Raw genomic sequence first — 21,647 nt, forward strand, 5'->3', positions numbered from 1 at the left:
GAGGGTCAAGGAAGGGAAATGACTTGGAATCACAGGGGAAGAGATCAAGGACCTGCTTTCCGGCAGAAACCGGTGGACTCGGGGTGCAGCTGGTGCAGGGGACATCCTGGGCTTCCTTTCAGGGCCTCAGGGGACTCTCTGTTTTAGGGCCAGGAGACAGGGTGCATTCTTGGCCTTTTTCCAATAAAACAGTCCTGGCAGAACTTCTATAAATTGGTGTGTGTGTGTGTGTGTGTGTGTGTGTGATGTGTGTGTGTATGTGTGTGTGTGGGCTGTGTGTGTGTGTGATGTGTGTGTGTATGTGTGTGTGTATGTGTGTGTGTGGGCTGTGTGTGTGTGTGTGTGTGTGATGTGTGTATGGTGGTGATGGGGAGTGTCCCTAATTTCAGTCCCAGCCTCAACTTCAGCCTCACTTTTCCAGATCTTGAATGTAATTTAATCAGGTTATTCATGGCTTCAGATGAATCCCAAGCCTTTTGATCTCTGATGATCATTCACTATCATGTGGTAAGTGCTATGTATAATGGGGTCATTTCTCCTGCTGCCAGTGACAGGTAGAGTGTGAAGTATGTGTGTGTGCATACGTATACATGTCTGTGTGCACATACACGTGTATTTGTGTATAAATGCGCCCATGTGTATACATGCTTATGTATATTCATGGACACAAGTCTGTACCTATTTGTGCACCTGTATATGTTCAAATACGTATTTTCACCTATATGTAGCTACATGTGTGCATGTGCACGTGTAGTGCGTGTGTGCAGGGCACACTTAACGACTATAGAAGCCAAAATGGGGATTGTCTTAGGGATTCTATTGTTGAGCTAAAACACCATGACCAAAAGCAACTTGGGGAGGAAAGGGTTTATTTCATCTTACAGATTGTAGTCTAGCATCAAGGAAGTCAGATCAGGAACCTGGAGGCAGGAACTGAACAGAGGCCACGGAAGGATGCTGCTTATTGGCTTGCTCTCCATGGCTTGCTTGCTCAGCCTGCTTTCTTATACAACCCAGGACCATCTGCCCGGGGTTGGCACCACCCACAGTGGACTGGTCCCTCCCACATCAATCATTAATCAAGAAAACGCTTCACAGGCAAACTTGTGTATAGGCCAGTCTTCTGAAGGCCTTGTTTCAAACCGAGGTTTTCTCTTCGCAAATGATTAGCTTTGTGTCAAGCTGAGGTAAAATTAACCAACATGGGGATACTGATGCAGTATTAGAGTTTGGTATTCCAAAGCTAGGAGTCTTGCCTTTAATATTTTAGGCAGTGCATAATGAGTTTTAAATAGGAGGGTGACATAATCAGATCTTGCACATTTTCTTCCCCCGTTTACAGTGTCACACCTGTTTAGTGCCTGGTCCGCAATGAGCCATCAGCACATATTTGTTGAAAGAATGAATGTATTTGTAAATGTTTTGACCTGTAGCTTTCAAATGGAGACTAGATCAGAAGAGAATAAAGTAGGGAGACACGTTAGGGGAGCAGATCTTGAGGTGCAAGAGGGAAGGAGGGGTCTAGTTTCCATTTCCACTTGGGTGAGCAGGAAGGATGGCTGTGAACAGAAACTGGCATGGAGACAGAGGAGATCTTTCCAGAAGTATTGTGACAACAGATGTGGACCTGGGTTCTGGACAGGTTCAGTCTGATGAAATGCAGCAACACGGGGAGGAGCTTGTTAGTGAGCAGGAGGAGATGGGAATCCACTCTTAGAAAAGAGATGGGTCGGGGGAATGTATGTACTTTAGTAATTTTCAAGGCGTTAGCGGTACTGAAGACACGGAGTGAGAAGGCTTTGGCAAAGTGGTTAATTCTGACCAAGCTCATTTCAAAAAAAATTTGATTGATAATTCAGTATCCCAATATCATAATGTGCATATACCTATGGGTTACTAAATGTCATTTTCTAGAAGATGGCCTAGTGAACAGTAGCAGAAGAGCTTATTTTCATCAATGTGAACAGATGATGGTTTATCCTTTGTGTGTGTGTTCATGTGCACAGGCATGCGCACATGTGTGGCTGTGTATCTACACACCTGGGCATGTGTGTGGAGGCCAGAGGTCAGTCTCAGGTACTGTCAATAAATTGTTTTGAAACAGCGTTTCTCGCTGACCCGGAACAAGCAGGCCAGGCTGCTGTCCGGTGAGTCTCTCTTTACTTCCCCGAACCGCCTCTATACTCAGATTTTTTACGTGGTTCCTAGGGATCAAACTCTCCTTGTGTTTGCAAGTCAATCTTAACCTACTAGGCCTTCTCCCCAGTCCATGATGCACCCTTTTTATTCCCTTCCTTCTCTGTGGTCAAATACTGATGTTCTCGCATCTGTGGTATCTTCTCCTGATGGAGAGCTGGATAAACTTCACAAACCTTCCTGTACTTCTTTGCTCTCTCCATAGGAAATATGGGACAGAATTCGGCAGTCTCCTCTTTGAGAGCATCTTTATGAGCTATAATGGACATACAGAAGTTAGTTCTTGTTCTTGTGCACACACCTGTGATAGCCTCACTGTAGGAAAGGCACGCACCCATTGGAGCATCCTTGTGCCCCTTGATTGAAATGTGAGATCTGCCCTCAAAAATTTAAGGGAACGAGCATTGTGTTAGCCGTGGGTACAGTGCATCCAGCAGATCTCTAGGATTCACTCCCTCACGTGACTGAAACTCCGCTGCCAACGAACCTCTACTTTCCTCTCCCCACGGCCCTTGAACAACTGTTTCCATGAGCGAGGCTTTCAAATACCACAGAGTGGAATCCTACAGTGTCATTTCTGACACCGGCTTATTTCACTAACTGTAACTTGAGTGACAATTTCGCAGAGACTCGGAAGCTTCATTAAGGGCCTCTGTGACATGCATTCTGTGTGACAGGGCTGGGTTGGCCTCTGTTACTGTGGGGACATGTGAGGCTGGTGGCCTCTTCACTCTAAACAGCTCGTGCCCGCTGTGGTTTTGGTTGGCCTCCCGTGGGTCTTCGGCCCGAGCAGCAGCCACTTGGCATCTTGCCAAACGAGACTTGCGTAGGCTGGGGTCCTTTGCACCCGGTGGTTTGGAGATGGCTTTTGGTGGGCTCCATGTGGCTCCTGCAGCTTGAGCTGTCTTACGTTCTCACTGGTCCTGTTGCTTTTCTTCCTGTCATATCGTGAAGCCCCCAGCTTTCCTGTTTACCTCATGAACCATCCCCTCCATCTGCAGTCTCCCTGTCCACGGTAGACACAGCTACATGAGCTGTCTCTTGGGGTACTTTTGTTTATTGATTGATTTTGCTTTGTTTGTTTCTTGGTACCAGGCATTGAATGTAGGTCTCTGTGTATGCTTGGCAGAGCATATAACCTCCATGAGCTATAACCCCTGAACTATAACCTCCATGAAGGTCCTACTTTCAAATACTTTTTATTTAGAGTCAATGCCTTCCTCAGTTACTAGGCTGACCTTGAAGTTGTAACGCTGCCTTAGCTTCCCGAGGAGCTGGGATTATCGGCCTGAGTCACCAGGTAAAGGGGATCTTCCCAGCTCTTTCTTTGACATGTCTGTGCCAGGAATGACAGCTGGGGGCTTCTGCGGACAGCCCTCCAGCATGCAGATCCTTCCTGGAGGCCTCTGCCTCGCTTCGGTGGTGGTCACAGAATCCATCGTGTCTCCTGTCCTTACTCTTGTTACGGGCTGTCCTGCAATGAGGAGGAGACCTTGAGCTGGTGATCCAGAGCCCTAGACCCACCCGGCAGACATCTCACCTGGTTTCTTTTGTCCGTGAATATGAGGGACGGGGAGGAGGAGGAGGAGGAGGAGGAGGAGGAGGAGGAGGAGGAGGAGGACAGAGCTCACCTCAGAGTGGAGGGGAATTGACTCTGGGCATGTGGAAATCTTTGCCGAGGAGAAACCTTGGGCAGGCAGCCTTAGCTGTGCAGAGCCTCATAAAAACCAGAAAGCTGTTTGAGTTCTGCGTTTTAAAAGACACTGCGCATCACTTCTAGGGGCTAAAACTGGAAACACCTTAACATCCCCAAACAGAGGCGTCATGAATAATGATTCCTTCCTTGGATGGATTGTTGAGTAGCCTCTGAAATAATTATGAGGGATCTTTAACATTATGAACAAGTGCGATATAATGGCTGAGCGAAAGCGATAGGCTGAAAAGGATATATGTAAGGATGGGTGGGACGAGAGTTGCATGATAACATTAGGATTGTGAGATTTAAAAAAAATATATCATTCAAATTTAATTTAATGTTGATATATAATGTCTGTTATAAGAACCCATACAAATGCTTTTGACAAAGCATATACTTAAATTTGGGAAACATATACAAAGAGATAGCCTTCTTCCCCATGGCATGCGTCTCAAATTGCTTTTCTAAGGGGCTGGCAGTTTGGTCTACTTCCTGTTCACAGTTTTCTAGTGACCACGGTGGCAGGCCACAGATGGAAAGCAGCACGGTACTCCACTCACAAGGTAGAGTTTACACACAGCTTTGAACCCCACGTGCTTCACTCCATTTCCTGATTTGCACAATGCTCAGGTTCCCGATCTGAGCTTGCCTTCCTTGCCAAGTGCTCCATCACCCTTGGGTTTAATTTCTATTCTGTAAGTCGTGTTAGGGTGACAGTTATTGCTGGGTATGCATGAAGGGCATTTGTGACAATGTGCAAACTCTTCCGTTTTCAGTATGACAGTTTGGACTGTTGTTCAGTTGTGGGCCATTTCACCCCCAACTACGGGCAGATTGAATCAATCATAATTTGGAGTCACCTGTGGCCAGAGAGTGGAGTGCATGTTGTAATACAGTCTTTTATCACATTCTGGCATGAACTGGGACCCAGCTGTCAATAACAATAGAATAATGGAATCTTACAGGAGTGGGTGATTACTTTAACTCTTTGCTTCTAGAAGAGTCTCAAGTGCCAATCACTCTCTTCAAAGTCTGGGTTCCTAGCCTCCAATCCTAAGCTCTGAGCATTTGAGAGGAGATTGCCTGGGTGGCTGATTGAGATCAGCCCTGGGAAATGCTGGCTGTTTCCCCGTGTGTTCTCTAGGTTCACAATGCCCCATTGTTCCAGTGGGAGCAGGACTTCCTCTTTCTGATTGATTAGTCATTGTGCGGCCATGCATTTTCACAGCTCCATTGCTCAGGAGCCAGCTGTCAGGCCATAAGGGGGTCTCTGGGCACAGACTGCCTAAATCTTTTCATGTTTGGTTTCCTGGGTATGGGCTGTTAGGGTTGTTTCTCCATATCTTTCCTATTTGACTAGCTGATTAAGTCTACCCTAAATGTCCATGCAGGAAAACGTAGAAAGGCTCCTTCATTCCTGTTTGGTTTGTTCTAGAGATTTATTTTTAAGTGGGAACGTGATGTATAGATAACACAGCCCACTTGAGCTTTATGCCTAATAGGTCTTCCTATTACATCTTTCAAAAAGAACAGTATGTTAGATGGAGTATTTCTTGAATAAATATAATATTCAGGTTCATGGTTGTTCCTGAGAGCTGTGCAATGCTCAGAACTTCTTCCGGTAGGGAATTTGGGAAGTGTTGCCTCAACCAGCTCAGCATAACAATTCATGTGCAGAGAGCAGACCGTTTGGAGACAGTAGCAGTGTCTGCCTATGGGAGGAAGAGGGAAGACACCAGGGCTGTCATTAAGACTGAGATCTGGCCATCACTCTCCTTGTCCTTCGGGATTCAGCAGAATCAGTTTGCCTTCTTGATTCCTGATTCCATTTCTCCCTTCCCCATCCAAGGCGGTCTGTCTTCCTCACAGGGCGATGAGCAGTTGCGCTGTCGTCTCTGCTCAGTATCTGGCTGCAGACTGGCTGATGGGATATGTTTAGACTTAGTGCAAGGCTTCTCTGCTTTCCTTTCTGATGACACGGATAGCATATATTAGTCTTGTTTGGTCTCTTGTAAGTATGGGAAACCTGCTTTGCAGATCCTGGACACTGAGAAGGGCAGACACCAGAGCAAGAGGTGAATGTGTGAGTGTGCTCTGGTTCTGGGGCTCTGAGTGAATGCAGGACCCACGCTGTTCAGTACGGTATATGACGTGCATTGCGGATTCAGTGAAACGAATAAACGCTGTGTGTCTGCAGATCCGCAGACTCCGTTTCCATGCTGGGAAAACAAAGCCCTGGAAAGGTAGGACGTTAATCGTTAGAGAACATACGTATCCGATAGCAGTATTAGCCAGAAGCGTAGCTCCTCCCATATATGGTAGGTGGGATTCAGGAATGGCAGGCTGGTTGTTAGAAGATGGGCAGCATTGATGAGGTTTGCATGGCAACACCCCAAATGGAGTAGTGATCCCTGGTTACCCCAAAAGAGATCCATGCCAGAACTTAGCACTGTCAAAGCTGATCTGTAAGAGAGTGTAGTTATGACCTTGTTTCTCATTTTGAGAGTGTGTGTGGAGAGAGGAAGAGGAGGTGACCATGCATTGCCACACAGGGAAAGGAACAATGTTCTTCTTCCCTGAAAGACCAACTTGTCCCTCCCCACCCCTCTGTCTTCATAGTTCTAGGGTTCCTGATGCTCCCCAGCATATCTAGTGACTCTCCGGTATGCCCCTCCTCCAGAGCCCACCGGGGTGGGTAGGGGGTGCTCATGGGACGGGGCAGGTGGGAAGCAGAGAGAGCTGTGACAAGGCAGAAGTTGGTCTGATGTGCCCTCAACATTTCCTCCAGGTGTGAGATGCAGGGACTCTGTGAGGGGCCTTGTTCTGTACAGGGGAGCATGGCAGGCTCCCCGAAGGTCACTCTGGCTGGAGACCAGCCCCTGGATATATGCACTGCCCTGAGTCGATTCCCACCCTGGTACATCTTGGAGATCAGCATTCCAAGACACTTCTGCTCTTAATGGCAGCTTCCTCCTCTGCCAAAAGTAAATGGGCAGTGGCCAGACAGCAGAAGAAGAGCCGGGCCAGGGAAGGAAATGGACAGCTGGGGAAGATAAAATGCAGAGGGGGGAATGAGCCTTTGTGCCAGGCCTCGGAGAGAATGCCAGTCTCCTTCCGAGAAGGACGAGACTTAGGGACAGCCCTGGGAAAGAGGGTGAAAATGAGCCCAGCGCGATAAGCATGCAGATGACAGTGGGAAAGAGAGAAACACTGGGTCCTCATGCTGGCTTGCTCCTCTATGTCTGGATAGTTCTGGGGGCCTCTGAGGAGGATTCCAGAAGGCTGTAGGAAGGACAGAGCCTGCTACGCCCTGAGCATCTTTACCGTTCTGTGCTCTTACACTGTAGCATTCTCTGAGGCGTGCAGTCCTGAAGGCTGGGAAAGGACCTTGTTTAAAAATCCACATGAATGTTTCAGTGATTTCCTAGCTCCATGAGATTCCCTGTCTAATAAATGAATGATCGACATGTCAAAGGCGATTATTCTGCATGTTCACTCTGCAGACAAAAAAAGCAGGTCAACATAAACAAGCCCCCAGAAGTACGGCTGGGAAGGCATTTACTGTGCTGTTTAAACAAACCTGCTTGGCCACATGCCTGCAATCTTGTGTAAAATAGGTCCCATAAATGGTGGCTCTCAGGCTAAATAACCTATAGAGCTGTATGGGTGGCCCTTGTCCTGGACTTTACCCCCTTCTTCTTAAACAGTGCCTAGTAACATTTTGAGAGATTCTTACATCCTACGGGACACAATTCAGGCACCATCAGGTAAAGCTGGCACCTCACTCATGAGTATATACTATCTTACAGCGTCAGGGAAAAAGCCTGCGTGGAATTGACTTGTATCAATGTACTAATCCATTAATCCTGCCTGGAACCACAAAATCCTTTTGTAAGATGGTTTCCTGAGATAAGGGACCAGCTTGTGGCAGACAGAGAGTGAGGTAATGGGTTTTGGAGAATCCCGTCCACACGCTGTTCCCCCATTGGCAGTGCTACTAAGCCACTGGCTGGCTTCCGCCTTTGATCGAAGTCCATCCACCATTGTCACGTGGTTGTGGCCCCATGAAGTGTTTTCAAGGACACTGACATACAGCCCATAGCACGTAAACACAGAAAGAAAGCTGGCGACATAGACAGGCTTCTGGGTCCTGGGTCCTGTCTCTAGGTAGTTAGTGTCACCTGAGAAATGGACAGTGTTTCACAAGCATCCAGTCCTAAGCCCTACTGTGTGTTGGAATCACCTGGTGTTCACCTCATCACTGTTGCTGTGAGAAAATACTGACCCCAAGTAGAAGTCTTTATTTGGTTTACCTGTCCATCATTGAGGGAAGCGGGAATCACAGAGGAGTGCTTGCTGGCGGGTTCATGGGTCATACTTACCTAGCTTTCTTACCAGCTCGAGACTACCTTCCCAGGGATGACACTGCTCTCAGTGGGCTGGGTGCCCCATACAAGTTAAGACAACACCCACCCCCATACTTTCCTCCAGGCCAGTTAGATCTAGGCCGTTCCTCCGTTGAGGTTCTCCTCACAGAGGACTCTAGGCTGTGTCAAGTTTACAGTCAAAGCTAACTCTCTTAAAATGTTTTGGTTAGTAAGTAATACACGCACATGTTTTATTTGTGCCTAACAATGGGGTTCGATGGCATATTTCAATACAACTACATAATAGTGCACTGATCAAATCCAGCCTCCCTTTACCCACCTTCCTCAAGGCCTTTGCCCTTCTGGGAAGCTTTAATTCCTGCTCTGCCTCTCATCCAGGCAAGCCCCCAAGGTTGGGAATGAGAGTTGGCACCATAGTTTTAAAGATCTGCAGCACTCCCAATGTGCAGAAAATCTGAATTGTGCTGCTTTAGAAGCACTTCACTGTCCAGACACCTCAAGACAACTAGATCTCCCTGTGCTGGCTAGTCTCAGGTCAGTTTGACACAGCTATAGTCCTCTGAGAGGAGGGAACCTCAGTTGAGAAGATGTCTCCACAAGACCCAGCTGTAAGGCATTTTCTTAGTGACTGATGGGGGACAGCCCAGCTCATTGTGGATGGTTCCATCCCTAGGCTGGTGTCCTGGGTTCTATAAGAAAGCAGGCTGAGCAAGCCATGGGGAACAGCATTCCTCCATGGCCTCTGCATCAGCTCCTGCCTCCAGGTTCCTGCCCTGTTTGGGTTCCTGTCCTAACTTCCTTCAACAATGACCAGTGGTATGGAAGTGTAAACCAAATTAACCCTTTTCTCCCCAACTTGCTTTTTGGTCATGGTGTCTCATCACAGTGATAGAAACCCCAATGAAGACACTCCCCAAGAGAAGCAGGGCAGCAATTCAACGCTGTCTCATTTCATTAGTAACAACAGAGGCCCTAACAATTTAAGGAACATAATCCCTGCCACAGTTACATCACATTCCAGGACAGTGTCACTCCTTCGAGTCTGAACTCAGCATCTCAGACTAGATTCTAAAAATGTTGTGGTGAGAAATTGAGCGGGGACTGGGGGGCACTCGCCTTGGACACCCAGTTGCTTGAACATGGACCTTGGTGTCTGTGGGAGAAACAAGAAAGCTACTTCAGCGTGGCCTCCCACCCCTCCCATCAATGCTGTTTCTGTCTGGGGACTGTGGCTTTGCATTGCATTTACAGGAAGACAAAATAGAACCTTTGTGCTGGACTTGACGGAGATTGTGAAAGGCCACAGCTTGTCTTCGGACTTATGTCAACTATTTATCTCTTGTTGTTTTCAACAAGTCCTCCCTATGCATTTTGAGACTGTCTCAATCACTGGTTTTCTCCAGTGTTCCCAGTCCCTGTTGCAGCAGGTGTGAGAAAAACCTGCCATGCTCTGTGCTGTGCCACAGAAGCCCAGGGAGATAGTGTGAGGCGCTGCGTTACACAGCACAGTAGTGCTAGGAGAGTGTCCAATAGGAACCAGGCTCCATGGTTGCTCCAGATTTCTTAATCAGAAATTTAGAAGCAAGGATGAAAGGAATTATTCCAGGTCTCCTAAAGAGAGACCATCTCCAAGTGTGTTTCCACCATCAGACGCCGTGTGTGGGGGCACAAATTCTAACAGCTCTACAAACATGTGTGCTAAGTTGAGTCCCCCTCTTTCACTGGAGGTGGACAGGCCAGAGCTGGGGGGCCATTTGGATGCTCTCTGTTTAAGGAAACTTGGGATGGATGACTGTAAAGTTTGAGAACCTGGGGCTGGTCTTAGAAGGAAAACTAAGATGCCTTAAAGTTTACTTTAAAATTATCCCAAGTATCTCTTTCTAGGCTAGAGGACTCTCTGAGCATTATTGGTTCTGCAGCCTCGAAAAACTATATTGATATTATTTTTTAAAGTGCCTTGCCACTGAAACTCAGTGGAGAATCCTATAAGACCTGGATCTAAAAGGTTTGACAAAAACTAGCTTTTTGTCTTCTCTTCCTCCTCCCCTTATTTTTAATATGAACAAATCTCCAGGATGCTATCATGTGTAGGTGTTTTGAATAAAATGTTGAAATTCATGGATAATTTATTTTATGAAAACATCAGAATTTAAAGTTTCTGTTAATGACTTACTCAAATCCCGTAACAGTTCCTTGACTGGGAGGACAAAAGGTGTTGAAACGTGGAACCCTCCTATGTTAGAGGTGGGTGGTCCACATGTGAGCAGGTGGGCATACCACAGCTCACTTCTGCTGCAGCTGACAGAAATGGCACCAACCGCTCACGCTGGGCACAGGGTGGTACTCAGTGTGGTCCGTGCATTGAGAGCATCATCATCATCATCATCCTTTGGAGTTATTTGTGGAAGCAAATTCTCAGGTCCTCCAAACAGATCCACTGGATTGGAACATCTGGGGGTAAAGCTCAGCCTCAGGCTCTGCAGGTTATTCTCGGGATTATCATATTTAGGAAGCACTGACCCTAGGCCAAGAGTTCTCAGGCTGTGGTGCCCAGTAACACCAACGACCCCCAAGAATGCATTAAAAATCATGTGCAGTGCGTTTTCACGGGTCTTTGGCAGGTGAGGGCTGAAAGGCTCCATGACCCTTTCACCTACTTAAGGACCACAGAGATAGAAAAACTGAGTAATAAATAATGAATTCTTGGGGGCAGAGGAGTGATGACTCAGCCAGTAACCTGCTAGCCATGCCAGTGTGAGGACCTGGGTTTGATCTCCAGCCTCTGCCTGCTTGGGCAAGTTCTCCAGGTAGATGGACTTGTGAGGTTGAGAACCACTGACCAGGGTGCCCACCAAATCCTCCATCTTCATGAGCACACAGAACGTTAAGGCTTTCTGATTTCTGCCCCTCCTTGGCGACCTCCTAGGTGTCTCTTGGCTGCTGCCTGACCATCTCTGCCACTTCTGTCCCAGCTGCAGACTGGGAAGTGCAAGTCAGAGGGTGGGGCCCTGCGGTACTTATAGGAACCAGACCCAGACTCTCCAGGACTGCCCAGTGCTCAGACTGTAAAGCCAGGGGATCTGAAAGCAGGACTCCTGAAGGACTGATCATGGTAACTTAGGGAGCTGGAGCAGGGCCACACTAGCGGGCATTAGGACTCACCCTGCTCTCCCTGAAGGGACAGACCACAGGACTTAGGATCCTCAGGTTGGCTACTGATCACTTGTCAGGTCAGCTTTAGGAGGCCCTGTCTTTCACATTTCCCCAAAGCCATTTGGACCTGTGATAGAAAGAAAACTCTAACAATGAGAGAGAACTGGGGCGGAAGAATACAGGAGGAGTCAGGGGATGGGGAGAGGGGGTCTGCTGTTGAGCTGGTAGAAAACACAAGATAACTTAGCAGATGCCATGGCTACTGCTTACTCTGCTTCTGCCATGGTCATGTGAAGATCTTTGCATTTGCTTTGAGGATATAAGGAGGGGCTGGGGAGGAGGTGACATCCAAGTCCGTACTTGGAGCTTCCATAGGTCTTACTTGGTAAAAGGTGGTATCAGGTGAGTTCTTCAGGCAGTGGAATACATGGAACATTTTTTGTTGATAGATCTGTTCCCAGACAAACTCCAGCTGCTCAATGTCTCCAAAGCAGCATGGGAATAGCTGTGTACAGTAGTTCCTGTTCCCCAGGGGATGTGTCCCAAGACACCTATGAGTGCCTGAAACAGCGTATAGCAAGAAACTCCGTATCTCCTACGTTTTCTTTATGTATGAGTACCCACGATGAGGTTTATAAATTAGGCTCACTGAAACTAGTAATAATAGCTAGTAATAAAATAGGAAATTATAATGATATATTATAAAAACTGATGAATTATTTTTTTTCTGGGTATTTCTGCTTAATATTTTCAAGTATTGGAGAGTAACACAGGGCTGGGAACTATTTCTCTCGACTACCACCAATTAGCATATTTGTTTGTCTTTTCTTCTGAACTCAGGTTAGAGATGGCAAGATGAATTTGTTTAACTCTTCTGCCTCCCAAACTCCCACTGAAATGACCTAAGACTATAAAACCAGGGCAAGGATGCGCCACCAGGGAAAATGGGGCAGTGGCAGATGCAGGGGAGGTGCTTGTCATTTCTGGTACACAGAGTACAGCCAAGATTCGAGAAGGAAGGCCTGTCCTGCCCAGGACTCGGTATCTGCTAAGGAACTAGCAAACGGGTAGGTAGAATTCTCCTCAGAGCTCCCACCCATGGTCTCAAACATCAGAACTTCTGGACAGCTGGACAGCAGCCACAGGGAGGAACGTGTTACCGTTGAGTTCAGACCCACCATCAGGAAGCTATACTAACTTACAAGCCTCAGTTCTGTCCTTTGTCAAATAGGGAGGACGTCTACATCACAAGACGCAGTAAGGATGAGAAACAGTGCGCGTTCAGAGACTCAGCCGGAAGGTAACTCGTCCAGAGACTCAGCTGCTAAGGGTTTGGTGCAAGTTATTGCTAATCTGCAAGGAAGCCTTCGGAAAGTGGTCTCATTCTAATCAGGCAATGCCTCTAATGAGGCAACCAGAGTTCTGAGAGGGTGAGACACTTGTTCAAGGTTCATGCTGTTTCAGGTAGAGTAGGCTGATGCTCCAAGTCCTGGACCTAATTTGCTATTGTTTCTGTCCCCCGCCCCCTTCCCCCGCCCGTCTCGCGCCTCCTGTTTGGCAGTTCCTCGTGTACCTCAGGCACTTGTCTCTACTAAGTTCGGGGGTTATAGGCCTAAGCTGCCACACCCAGCTAACACTTCTCTTTTCAGCAGTGCTGGGTCTCAAACACAACACAGTATAATAACCATTCATACAGCATTGACTGTGCTAGCATTTTGTTTTCTAGAGGTAATTTCAAAGCACAAAGGACGACTACTCAGGTTTTATGCAAATACTGCATCGTGTTTTTCCTACTGAAAAAAAAAAAGTCTGTGTAGCTCATTCTGTCCTCAAACTTGTGATCCACCTGCCTCAGCCTCCTGAGTGTTGATTTCACAGGTACGCAACTCCATGTCCAGCACACAGCATTTTTAAATACGGAGCTTAAACACATATAGAGGTTGGTAACCGTGGGGGCTCTGGAATGAACCTCCTGTGAACACTCGGGGATCATTCTGTGACAGTCCTTCAACAGCTTTCTAAGCAGACGTTTAGTTGAAGACAATAGAATTTGGGGCTCGAACCCACAATTAGATAAAAACATTCGAAAGTGAGCCTGGCTCAATCCAAGTCTCTCTCATTAGTAGCAACCTGCTGTTCTTTAATTGACGTCTGTAGAATATCATTCGGTTTATTATCTTTGGATTGGGTTTTACTCCCACTAGATAAACGGGGCGGGGGTGGGTGGGTGGAGGGGAGACTTCAAACTGTGGTCCCAGACCCCGGGAGTTCTTTGATGAAGTGAATTACTGAGTGTGTAAGTGTTTCTAAAGCAATGCATTTCTTTTCCAGTGGAACACACAGAAAACACCGAACTCCCTCTGACACTACTTGAAAAACACAACCCTTGGCCAGCCTATGTCACACACACCTCCCTGGCAGTCAGGCGGCTCATTGACAAGAGCAGAGTCCGCGAGCAGGAGTGCATGCGCGCTGCTGAGGAAAACCACAAGTCCGTGAAACAGAGCAAAACCAGCTTCATGACGCTGAAAAGGAAGAAGTCATCCAAGTTCTCGGAACTCGTGCTGAAGGACGCCCTGTCAGGATCCAGGCTATTCACGTGGGACCATTTCTCTGCAACAAACATGAGTCCCATATTCTTTCCAGAATCTGAGCAACTGCAAACGGAAGCCAGAGAGGGTCCCACGTTCAACTACAACAAGATCATTTTCTCCAAGAGGCCTGCGATGAGGAAGCTCCCATATGGCTTACTACAGGACAGCAAGGAGACAAACGCCAAAGGTTAACAAAGAGCCAGCCCTGCAGCTGTCCCCTGAGGATGTACAACCGCCACCCTCCATTTGCTACAAATTACACCATGTCTCTGAAATTTGCACTTGTTCGTGTTTCTACACAGCTTGGCAGACAGGACCTTATCAGAAAGTGGGCTCTGGGTGGGTGGGTAGACAACCCCACCACTGGAGTTGGTAGGGGTGTGTGTGGGGGGCTGCTATAGCTGCTGAAGGCCCAACTGCACGTGTTTGCCCACACCCAGACAGCAGACAGAAACCACAGCAGTGACTTTACCAGTTCATTTAATAGGCTCTTAAACCCAGTGACTAAAGGGGGCGGAAAGGTAAGAGAATCCAGCTATCAACAGAGGAAGCTCCTGTGGGGAACCAGTGCTGTCCCTGGAGTCACCGGAAGTTAGAGGCCTGCAGAAGAGGTGTGCAGGGAAGCTCAGACTTTCCCCAGGTAGGGGAGGGGGTTTGGCCCAGCTTGTGTTAGGGACTCAGTGCTGAGGAGAGAGCCCCTGCAGGGTGGTATCCCCACCTCTGAGAAGGGGTTCCTCTTCCCCTGGTATCACATCTGTGAGGCTGGTTCAGGGAGTGGTAGAAAACTCAAAAATTGGATTCAAATGCTGGAAGGCATTGCCACTGCCTGGCTGACAGGCAGGAAGGGATCCCAGGGGAAGCCGCCAGAGGTGGGAAGGGGACAGTAGGAACCATCAGGAAGCAGCAAGTGAGTTCTTTCTCCCCCCTCTAACAATGCAGACTTCTGCTAGCGCCCTCTGTGGGCAGGGTGTGGTAAGGGCATAAGGAGGAATGCTGTCAGCTGATTCCCAGCCCTACCATCTCCCAGGCAGATGCAGTACAAAAGGATGATCTTTGAAGCCAACAGAAAATTAGCCCAGTGACTACCAGTGGGGTTTTGATGCTCCCTGTGGCTCCCGAGGCTGGTATTGGAGTGCTTTTCCCTTAGAGGGCTTACAAAATGGTGTGTGTGTGTGTGTGTATGTGTGTGTGTACGTATGTGTGTGTATGTGTACATGTGTATGTGTAGTGCGCGTGCTGAGAAATGGAGGATTCTCCTCCATTAAAAAAAAAGATTTTTTTTACTTTACTGTGTGTACATGTATAAGTGTGCCATGGTGCTTGTGCCGTGGCACACATGGGGAGATCTGAAGACAACTTTGGGGCAGTTGGTTCTCTCTTCCCCTCATGTGAGTCTTGGAGACTGGCCTCAGGTTGTCAGACTCAGCAGCAAACATCTTCACCTACGGAGACATCTTGCTGACACTCTCTTGTCCTTTTTTTTTTTTTTTTTTATCTTGGGGAGCAGAACTGATGTGAATATGGGGGAACGATTAGGATTTGGGGGTGAGTTCCGGGCTGGACACTAGATGTTACTTGTCAGATGACAGCTGGAAATGGCCCCACTCATGCTCTGAATTGGCTCCAAAGTAAGTAAATCCTCCTCAGTCACCAAGCCACCAAGCTTTGTCTTCAGGCGCAGACAGCCTCCTGTTTGGGTTTACCTGTTATCGCGGATGACCCTACCCATACTTCTGTGTATTTTCAAGGCAGCTAGTGCCTGTCTCCTCCAGCGCCCGGTGCACAGGGTGTGAGGTACTAACAGTTGCACCTGCCTTGTGAAAAAGCCCAGCTCTCCTTGCAGTGCTTTTTCTCTTGATTGTAAACGCTCGGCATGACTCACGGGTGCAGGTTTTTAAGTCTCTGGCTCTTGTGCAGGGTCCGTCTGAACACTAGTCAGTTAGAAGCTCCCAATCCAATCCTGGGTTCTTCACCCTCGGCCAGTATGAGTTCTGCAAAACCATAGCTATTTCCCAGTGAATCTCAGTAAGTACAGTTTGTGTCCTGGAGACACAAAAGAATTCTTCTAAGGGGAATTTTTATCTAAAGACTGTGATGTAGTGGTAATTACATCTGTAATTCAAGCACTCAGGAGACTGAGGTAGGAGAATGATGGGCTACATAGACCCTCGTCTCCAAATAAACAAGTTAAAAACAAAAAGCAACACAAAACAAAACAAAACCCACAAACACCTCTTTTATCCCTTCATGGGCATTTCTGCCCGGGTCTGTCTGGGAGAGCGTGGGCCACAGCATCTCTTTAAATGTTAACAGAGGTCTGAGGTCACTGTGACTATTTCTCCTAATTCCTTTAAGGACAGAGTGATGTGGCATTTCATAGGCATTTCAGGTTCGTTTTCTTTGTGTTTAATATATTCTTTAACCATGCACTCTGTAGTAGTTGATTTTTAGCTAGCACGATTTAGAATAATTTCATTCTCAGTCTAGTGTAACAACATAGGCATGATCCAGGGATGTCATGCACAGCTTCTGCCCTGATCGAAAGGGCCTGGGATTTGGGCATTCAAGGTCTCACGGGGCAATTTTAAGACTGAAAAAAAGAAATCAATTCCTTTTGAAATGGAGGACTCAGCTTAAGTCTAGGTTGGGGACACATGGGTCTGGCCACTTGCTATATTTACAGGAGAACTGGGGTTGCTGCTGGGAAAGAATTATGCCAGGGAGGAAATTGAGCAGGACTAGCTGGGTGTGTAAGAAAGCTTTGGCCACTGGGTGCAAGACGATCCTTACCCTCAGTGACTTACAGGGTGCCATGCTTTGATGTGTCCACTGGTTCAGACTTTCCTGAGGGCTATGGGGATGAGGACCAGTGAGTCCTCCTCCAAAGATGGTTTGACTAAAGTCCCGGAGGCCCTGGAGTACCAAGACAAAGAGAAGATGTCTTTGGCTTCACAGCCCACCAGAACACAGGTCCCACTGCTCTAGGTATGGCCTTGAAATCTCCAGGTCTGGGAAAGCCCAGAACATACTTGTTGGGACCAGCTTTGTTCATCCCTAGTGTTTCCAGAAATAAACATGGCTCCTTTCCAGGACCCTGACATCCATCCGGAGCAGGCAGGGCATGCATGAAGTGGAATGTGGATTATTTCCACGTAACCTTATCTGCTTGTTCAAACCAAGGAATCCCGGAGCATCTCAGGTTACTCTGAGCAAGCGAATGACAATCTTGAAGAAGGAACTGGCTTTCTCTGATGTTCACAGCCTATAGCCTCCTCTCATTTATCTCCTCAGTACGAGGTTTTTTTTTTTTGTTTGTTTGTTTTTTTTTTGTTTTTTGTTTTGCTTAGAGTTTCTGCTGCAATGGGTTTGCTTGCTTTTGTAGTCTGTGTCGAGCCAGAATGTGTACTTTGTCAGCCGTCTGTGTTGCTGGTAACTAAGGCCACATTCTGACACATTTCATTCAGCCGTTTTACACAAATTCCTTGGCTTCCTGTGCACAATGTGATATTTACCATTTGCGAATTCCAAACGGGTGTCAGACAGTTGATGTTTAACCTCTGTGGCCTATCCGAGCCTCTGTTCAGTTTCGCTTTGGACACCAAGCAGTTCTGCATTCTGCAGCTTCCTTAGCGGGAGCGGGGAGGGGGGGGGGCTGGGGCTCATCTTGATGGAGATTAGGCCTGCTTCACTGATAAGAGGCTGCAGGAATCTTCAGGGCAACTTCCAGAACAGAGGTCCTGGTTATGGGTGTGGCAAAGCAGACATTTGGGGGTGTCACCTGAGATCTCTCTAACTGGAATGGGAGGTAGAGGTGAGACCTAAGCAGATAGGATATATATGTTTTGCGGCATGCTAAAGCGAGGCGGATGCGGCGTGCTCAGTGTGCATACTCTCTTTTGTGGTCCAGTGTCCTTATGCAGGAGGACTATCACACAGTTTTGTAGCTTCCCTCTTTAGGATATGGAGAATATAACAGGTAGAACGTAACTCAAAGCAGATGATTTCTGGGCCTTGCCAGGGCTCTTTCAAGGGATCTAAGCAGTCATGGGAAGTAGAGGATCCAGCATAAGATAGAGACCAGGTCCCTGCACTGGAATCCCAATCAGCTACTGACATGCGTCTGTGGAGATAAAGAACAAGGCTCACAGGCCCCAGCACTCCAGCCACTCCCTCTGTGTGCCGGCAGCTGTAGTAAAAAGATTATAAAATGTTTTGTAAGCTGTGTCCAAGCAAACAGGGCCATCCATCCACACCACACTGTTCTTTTCGGCTTTAACTCATGTTTCCCCCACCCCCACCCCCGTGTATGTACAGACCAAAGGGCACATTTTTAGAGGCCCCAAGTTATCTGTGGCAGATAGAGCATAGACTGAGAAAGCCACAGAAAGGGTGTTGGGGAAGGGAAGTAAACAGAAACCTGATTGGAGCTCAAAGCTGAGTCTCTGTTTGTTGAAAAATCTCTTCCTACCTCCTACCCCTCCCTGGCCCATATCCCTTATCTGGGACCCAGGGCCTCAGTCAACTTCTTGGAAGCTACAGGGTGACATTACTAAACCTGTAGGGCATAGCTGGGTTCTTGGGAAGAGCCAGGAGACAGGTACAGGGCACCTGTATTACTGTGTCCTCACGGGGCCCTGATGCTTGGTGCACGTTGGTAGGATTCCTGGCAGCGCACCGCAAACATGGAGCAAGAGAAAAAGTTAAGTGTGAAGTTATATTCCTTCTGGTAAAGGCCACAGAGGGAAGGTACACTTGGAATTACATCACCCCATATTCTATGCCACCTTACATTCAGGGCCTCACTCTAACCGTGACTGATTTCTCCATGCCACAGGGTGAGATATGTAGATGTGCAGCTACCTCCTGTGGGTACACAAGCCAAGTGCATGACCTTAACTTTAGATTCCAGAGGCAATGAAAATTTCTACCCCGCCTCTGGCGTTTCTAGGCAGTTCTTTCACCAAGGGCCCAGTGCAGCTTACATAAGGCATGCATTCACTTCCTGTCTCTGTTCAGTTTTTCAGCGACCCAGAGCAGCCCATTATTTTTAGTAGCTATAGGGACCCGAGAAGACCCAGAATTTCAGACAAGTTGGGAACTTGACTCCTGGCACGGTTTCTGCACACGCGCCCAGTGAGCGTACACTTCGTAGAGAACAGTTGATTCGAGAGCCAGCTGCGGCTGGAGAGAAACCGGCCTCAGTGTGGCTTGACTGTTCACACTTTTGGAACCTGTCTGTATCCATTTTACTGTTCAGAATCCTGGGGCATGCTTACCTGGGTAAGTGGATGATGACTGAAGTGGGAGACCCTTGGCTGGCCTCCAAGCCATTCAACACCCAGTGTGGGATCACTTCTGTAGTTAGTACTTACCCTGCCCTCAGACTGCCTTGGAGTTTTTCAGTGACAGTCCTGCTGGGGTTTGGTCTGTGACTGCTGAGCTCAGGGTACATTGTAAAGCAGTTTTATTTGAGACCTTTCTTCACATGGTCAGCTTGCTCTGTGCCTGTGGCCCCACAAGCCTGGCCATATTCTCCTAATTTCCCCCCCGGAGTCTGGTGTGTGGTCTGGCCCGGAACTGGTGCTCAAGTATTACTTAAGTAAGGCGTTTATAAGAGCAAGCCCTACAACTCAAAACAGAAGTACTGAGAAGAGAGTTCTTCAGGGACAAGAGGCTGGTAAACACATTTTTTGCAGGCAGGAAGAGGCAGCCTTGCTGTGGAGTTTATTCATCTTAATACTATTATTCGAGCAAAGTATACAATGGACACCTTTTATGTGCTTTTTCTTTTTTAGGAGCCTGGAAAAATAGAAGGAACACGGGACCCAGAATCATAAAACATCCGGTTATTCTGTTCCTTTAAAACAGACCAGCTCAAGCCCGTGTGACGAAATTCCAAGTTTATTATTATTTTTTTCTCTAGCCTTTATCAGAAGGGACATAATTTCACAACCCTAACACAGCATGTTGACAGGCATCCAGCAAATGTGTGCCGAGTGCTTCCTTGTGCCAGGCAGCATGCCAGGCCCGGGGTGGACACGGCAGACATGGAATTCTATTTTTGTGGTAGAGACACTGGACAAGCATGCCATCCCGGCACAGGGGAAGGCGTGCTATGCAGGAGCTCGGGGTGCTGCTGAGAGTATATTTGCTGAGGGCTCGTGACCGCCCTTCCTCAGGCAGAGGGGATTATGGAAGGAGGCAGGATTAGCGTCAGGACAGCTGCTCATAAAAGAGAGTGAGGTCATGTCGAAGCTGCGGCCAAACTGAATTTTCGTGGCTGGGTGAGTTTTTCAAACTTTGCAAAGCCGTCTTCGGTTGATAGCCAGCCCTGGTTTCCATGTTTGTTTCTGTAGCACCATGGAGCTGATCCCTAGTTCAGGCCGACTTTCCGAGAGAGCATCTCACTTTCTGCTCCTGGCGACAACACAGAGGAAGTGCCAAGCGTTTGCAGCTTGTCCCAGGGCTTACTCTCTGCTTCATTTTCTGTCCTGGAGGCCTGGGCTGGGCAGCAGCAAAGGAGGCTCTTGAGTGCTCGCCCCAGACCTGGGAAGGTGCCAGGCCCCAGCCTCCAGTGTCCTTCAGAGTCCTGCCTCCATTTCCCTTGTTCTCTCACACCAAAGGGCCAGTCCTGTCCTTCGTGTCTTCTCTGTGACGGGAACCCTGCAGCCTGCCTGCTTCTCCAGGTCTCTGTACCTGGAGCCTGGGGTGCGCTTCAACCTTGACATTACTACCGTGGTTCTTTCCTTTTTTTTTTGTCCCTTCCCCTCTCCTTTCTTCCTTCTTTCCCTTCCTCCTCATCTACTTCCTGCTCTCCCCTCCTTCTCTTCTTGTCTACTTCCTGCTCTCTCTTCCTTCCTTCCTTGTCTACTTCCTGCTCTCCCTTTCCCTCCTTCTCGTCTACTTTCCTGCTCTTCCTTCTCTCAGTGTCTACTTCCGGCTCTCCTTTCTCTTGTCTTTTGATCTCCATTGTCTTTTTTTTTTTTTTTTTTTGTAATTGCAAAATAAAATGATGCTGCTTGTAAGTAACTGGTTTTCTTACAATCTGGCAAACAGGATTCTGACCTCTGCAAACTTGAGGAAGGCATGTTGTTTCCATGATCAGTTTTTAGGTGTAGGAGTCTTCATCCTGAGGACAACAGGAAGTTCCCAAGCACTTCCAGTGAAGCTCTGAGAAATGCTTGCATATTAGACAAAACTTGTCGCCCTGGCAACCTATCCCCTCCTAGAAAAAGTTATCTTTCTTTACCTCAACATAGCCGTTGGGGCCCTTGTAGCTTCCCAAAGCACAGCCCTGACAGGGTATAAAGGCCAAATCTTGAAGGCCTGGGAGAAGAGCAGCACAATGCTAGTTGCTCCTATATGGGATTACTTTCAGGCGGCCATAACCTAAGCTTGATTTCTGTTGTCTGCTGAGGACCAGCTCTACCTTGAATGTGGATCTCAGTACATCCATGTTCATTCTACCCCGCCCCGCAATTCCTCTGTTAATCTTAGAGATGTTGTAGCCACTTACGCCCCATTTTCTCCTACTAATAGCTTCATTTATTTTTCCATCACAGACACAATGCCATTGCTAATACTGATGCTTTATTCCTAAGATGTGTCTAGTTCTGTGAC

General features: G+C 47.7%; 1 protein-coding gene across 3 annotated transcripts in view; it reads left to right on the forward strand.

Annotated features, from left to right (window-relative positions):
* Window positions 1–14,302, forward strand: part of Cdrt4 (CMT1A duplicated region transcript 4) — a 31,340-nt gene extending 17,038 nt beyond the window's left edge. Inside the window, exons 4-5 of one of the 3 annotated variants that reach the window (XR_009380634.1) lie at window positions 12,274–12,863; window positions 13,765–13,878. Coding sequence is in view for 2 of the 3 variants with exons in the window: in XM_059270912.1 (XP_059126895.1) it covers window positions 13,765–14,219 (455 nt within the window). In the remaining variant the exon portion in view is untranslated. Of the gene's footprint in view, window positions 1–421; window positions 509–12,273; window positions 12,864–13,764 lie in introns of those variants that run through there. The other 2 variants (XM_059270911.1, XM_059270912.1) reach the window with 2 other exon arrangements.
* The last annotated feature ends 7,345 nt before the right edge of the window (window positions 14,303–21,647 follow it).

The sequence above is a fragment of the Peromyscus eremicus genome, chromosome 8a, assembly GCF_949786415.1.
Source record: "Peromyscus eremicus chromosome 8a, PerEre_H2_v1, whole genome shotgun sequence".
Lineage (NCBI taxonomy): Eukaryota > Metazoa > Chordata > Mammalia > Rodentia > Cricetidae > Peromyscus > Peromyscus eremicus.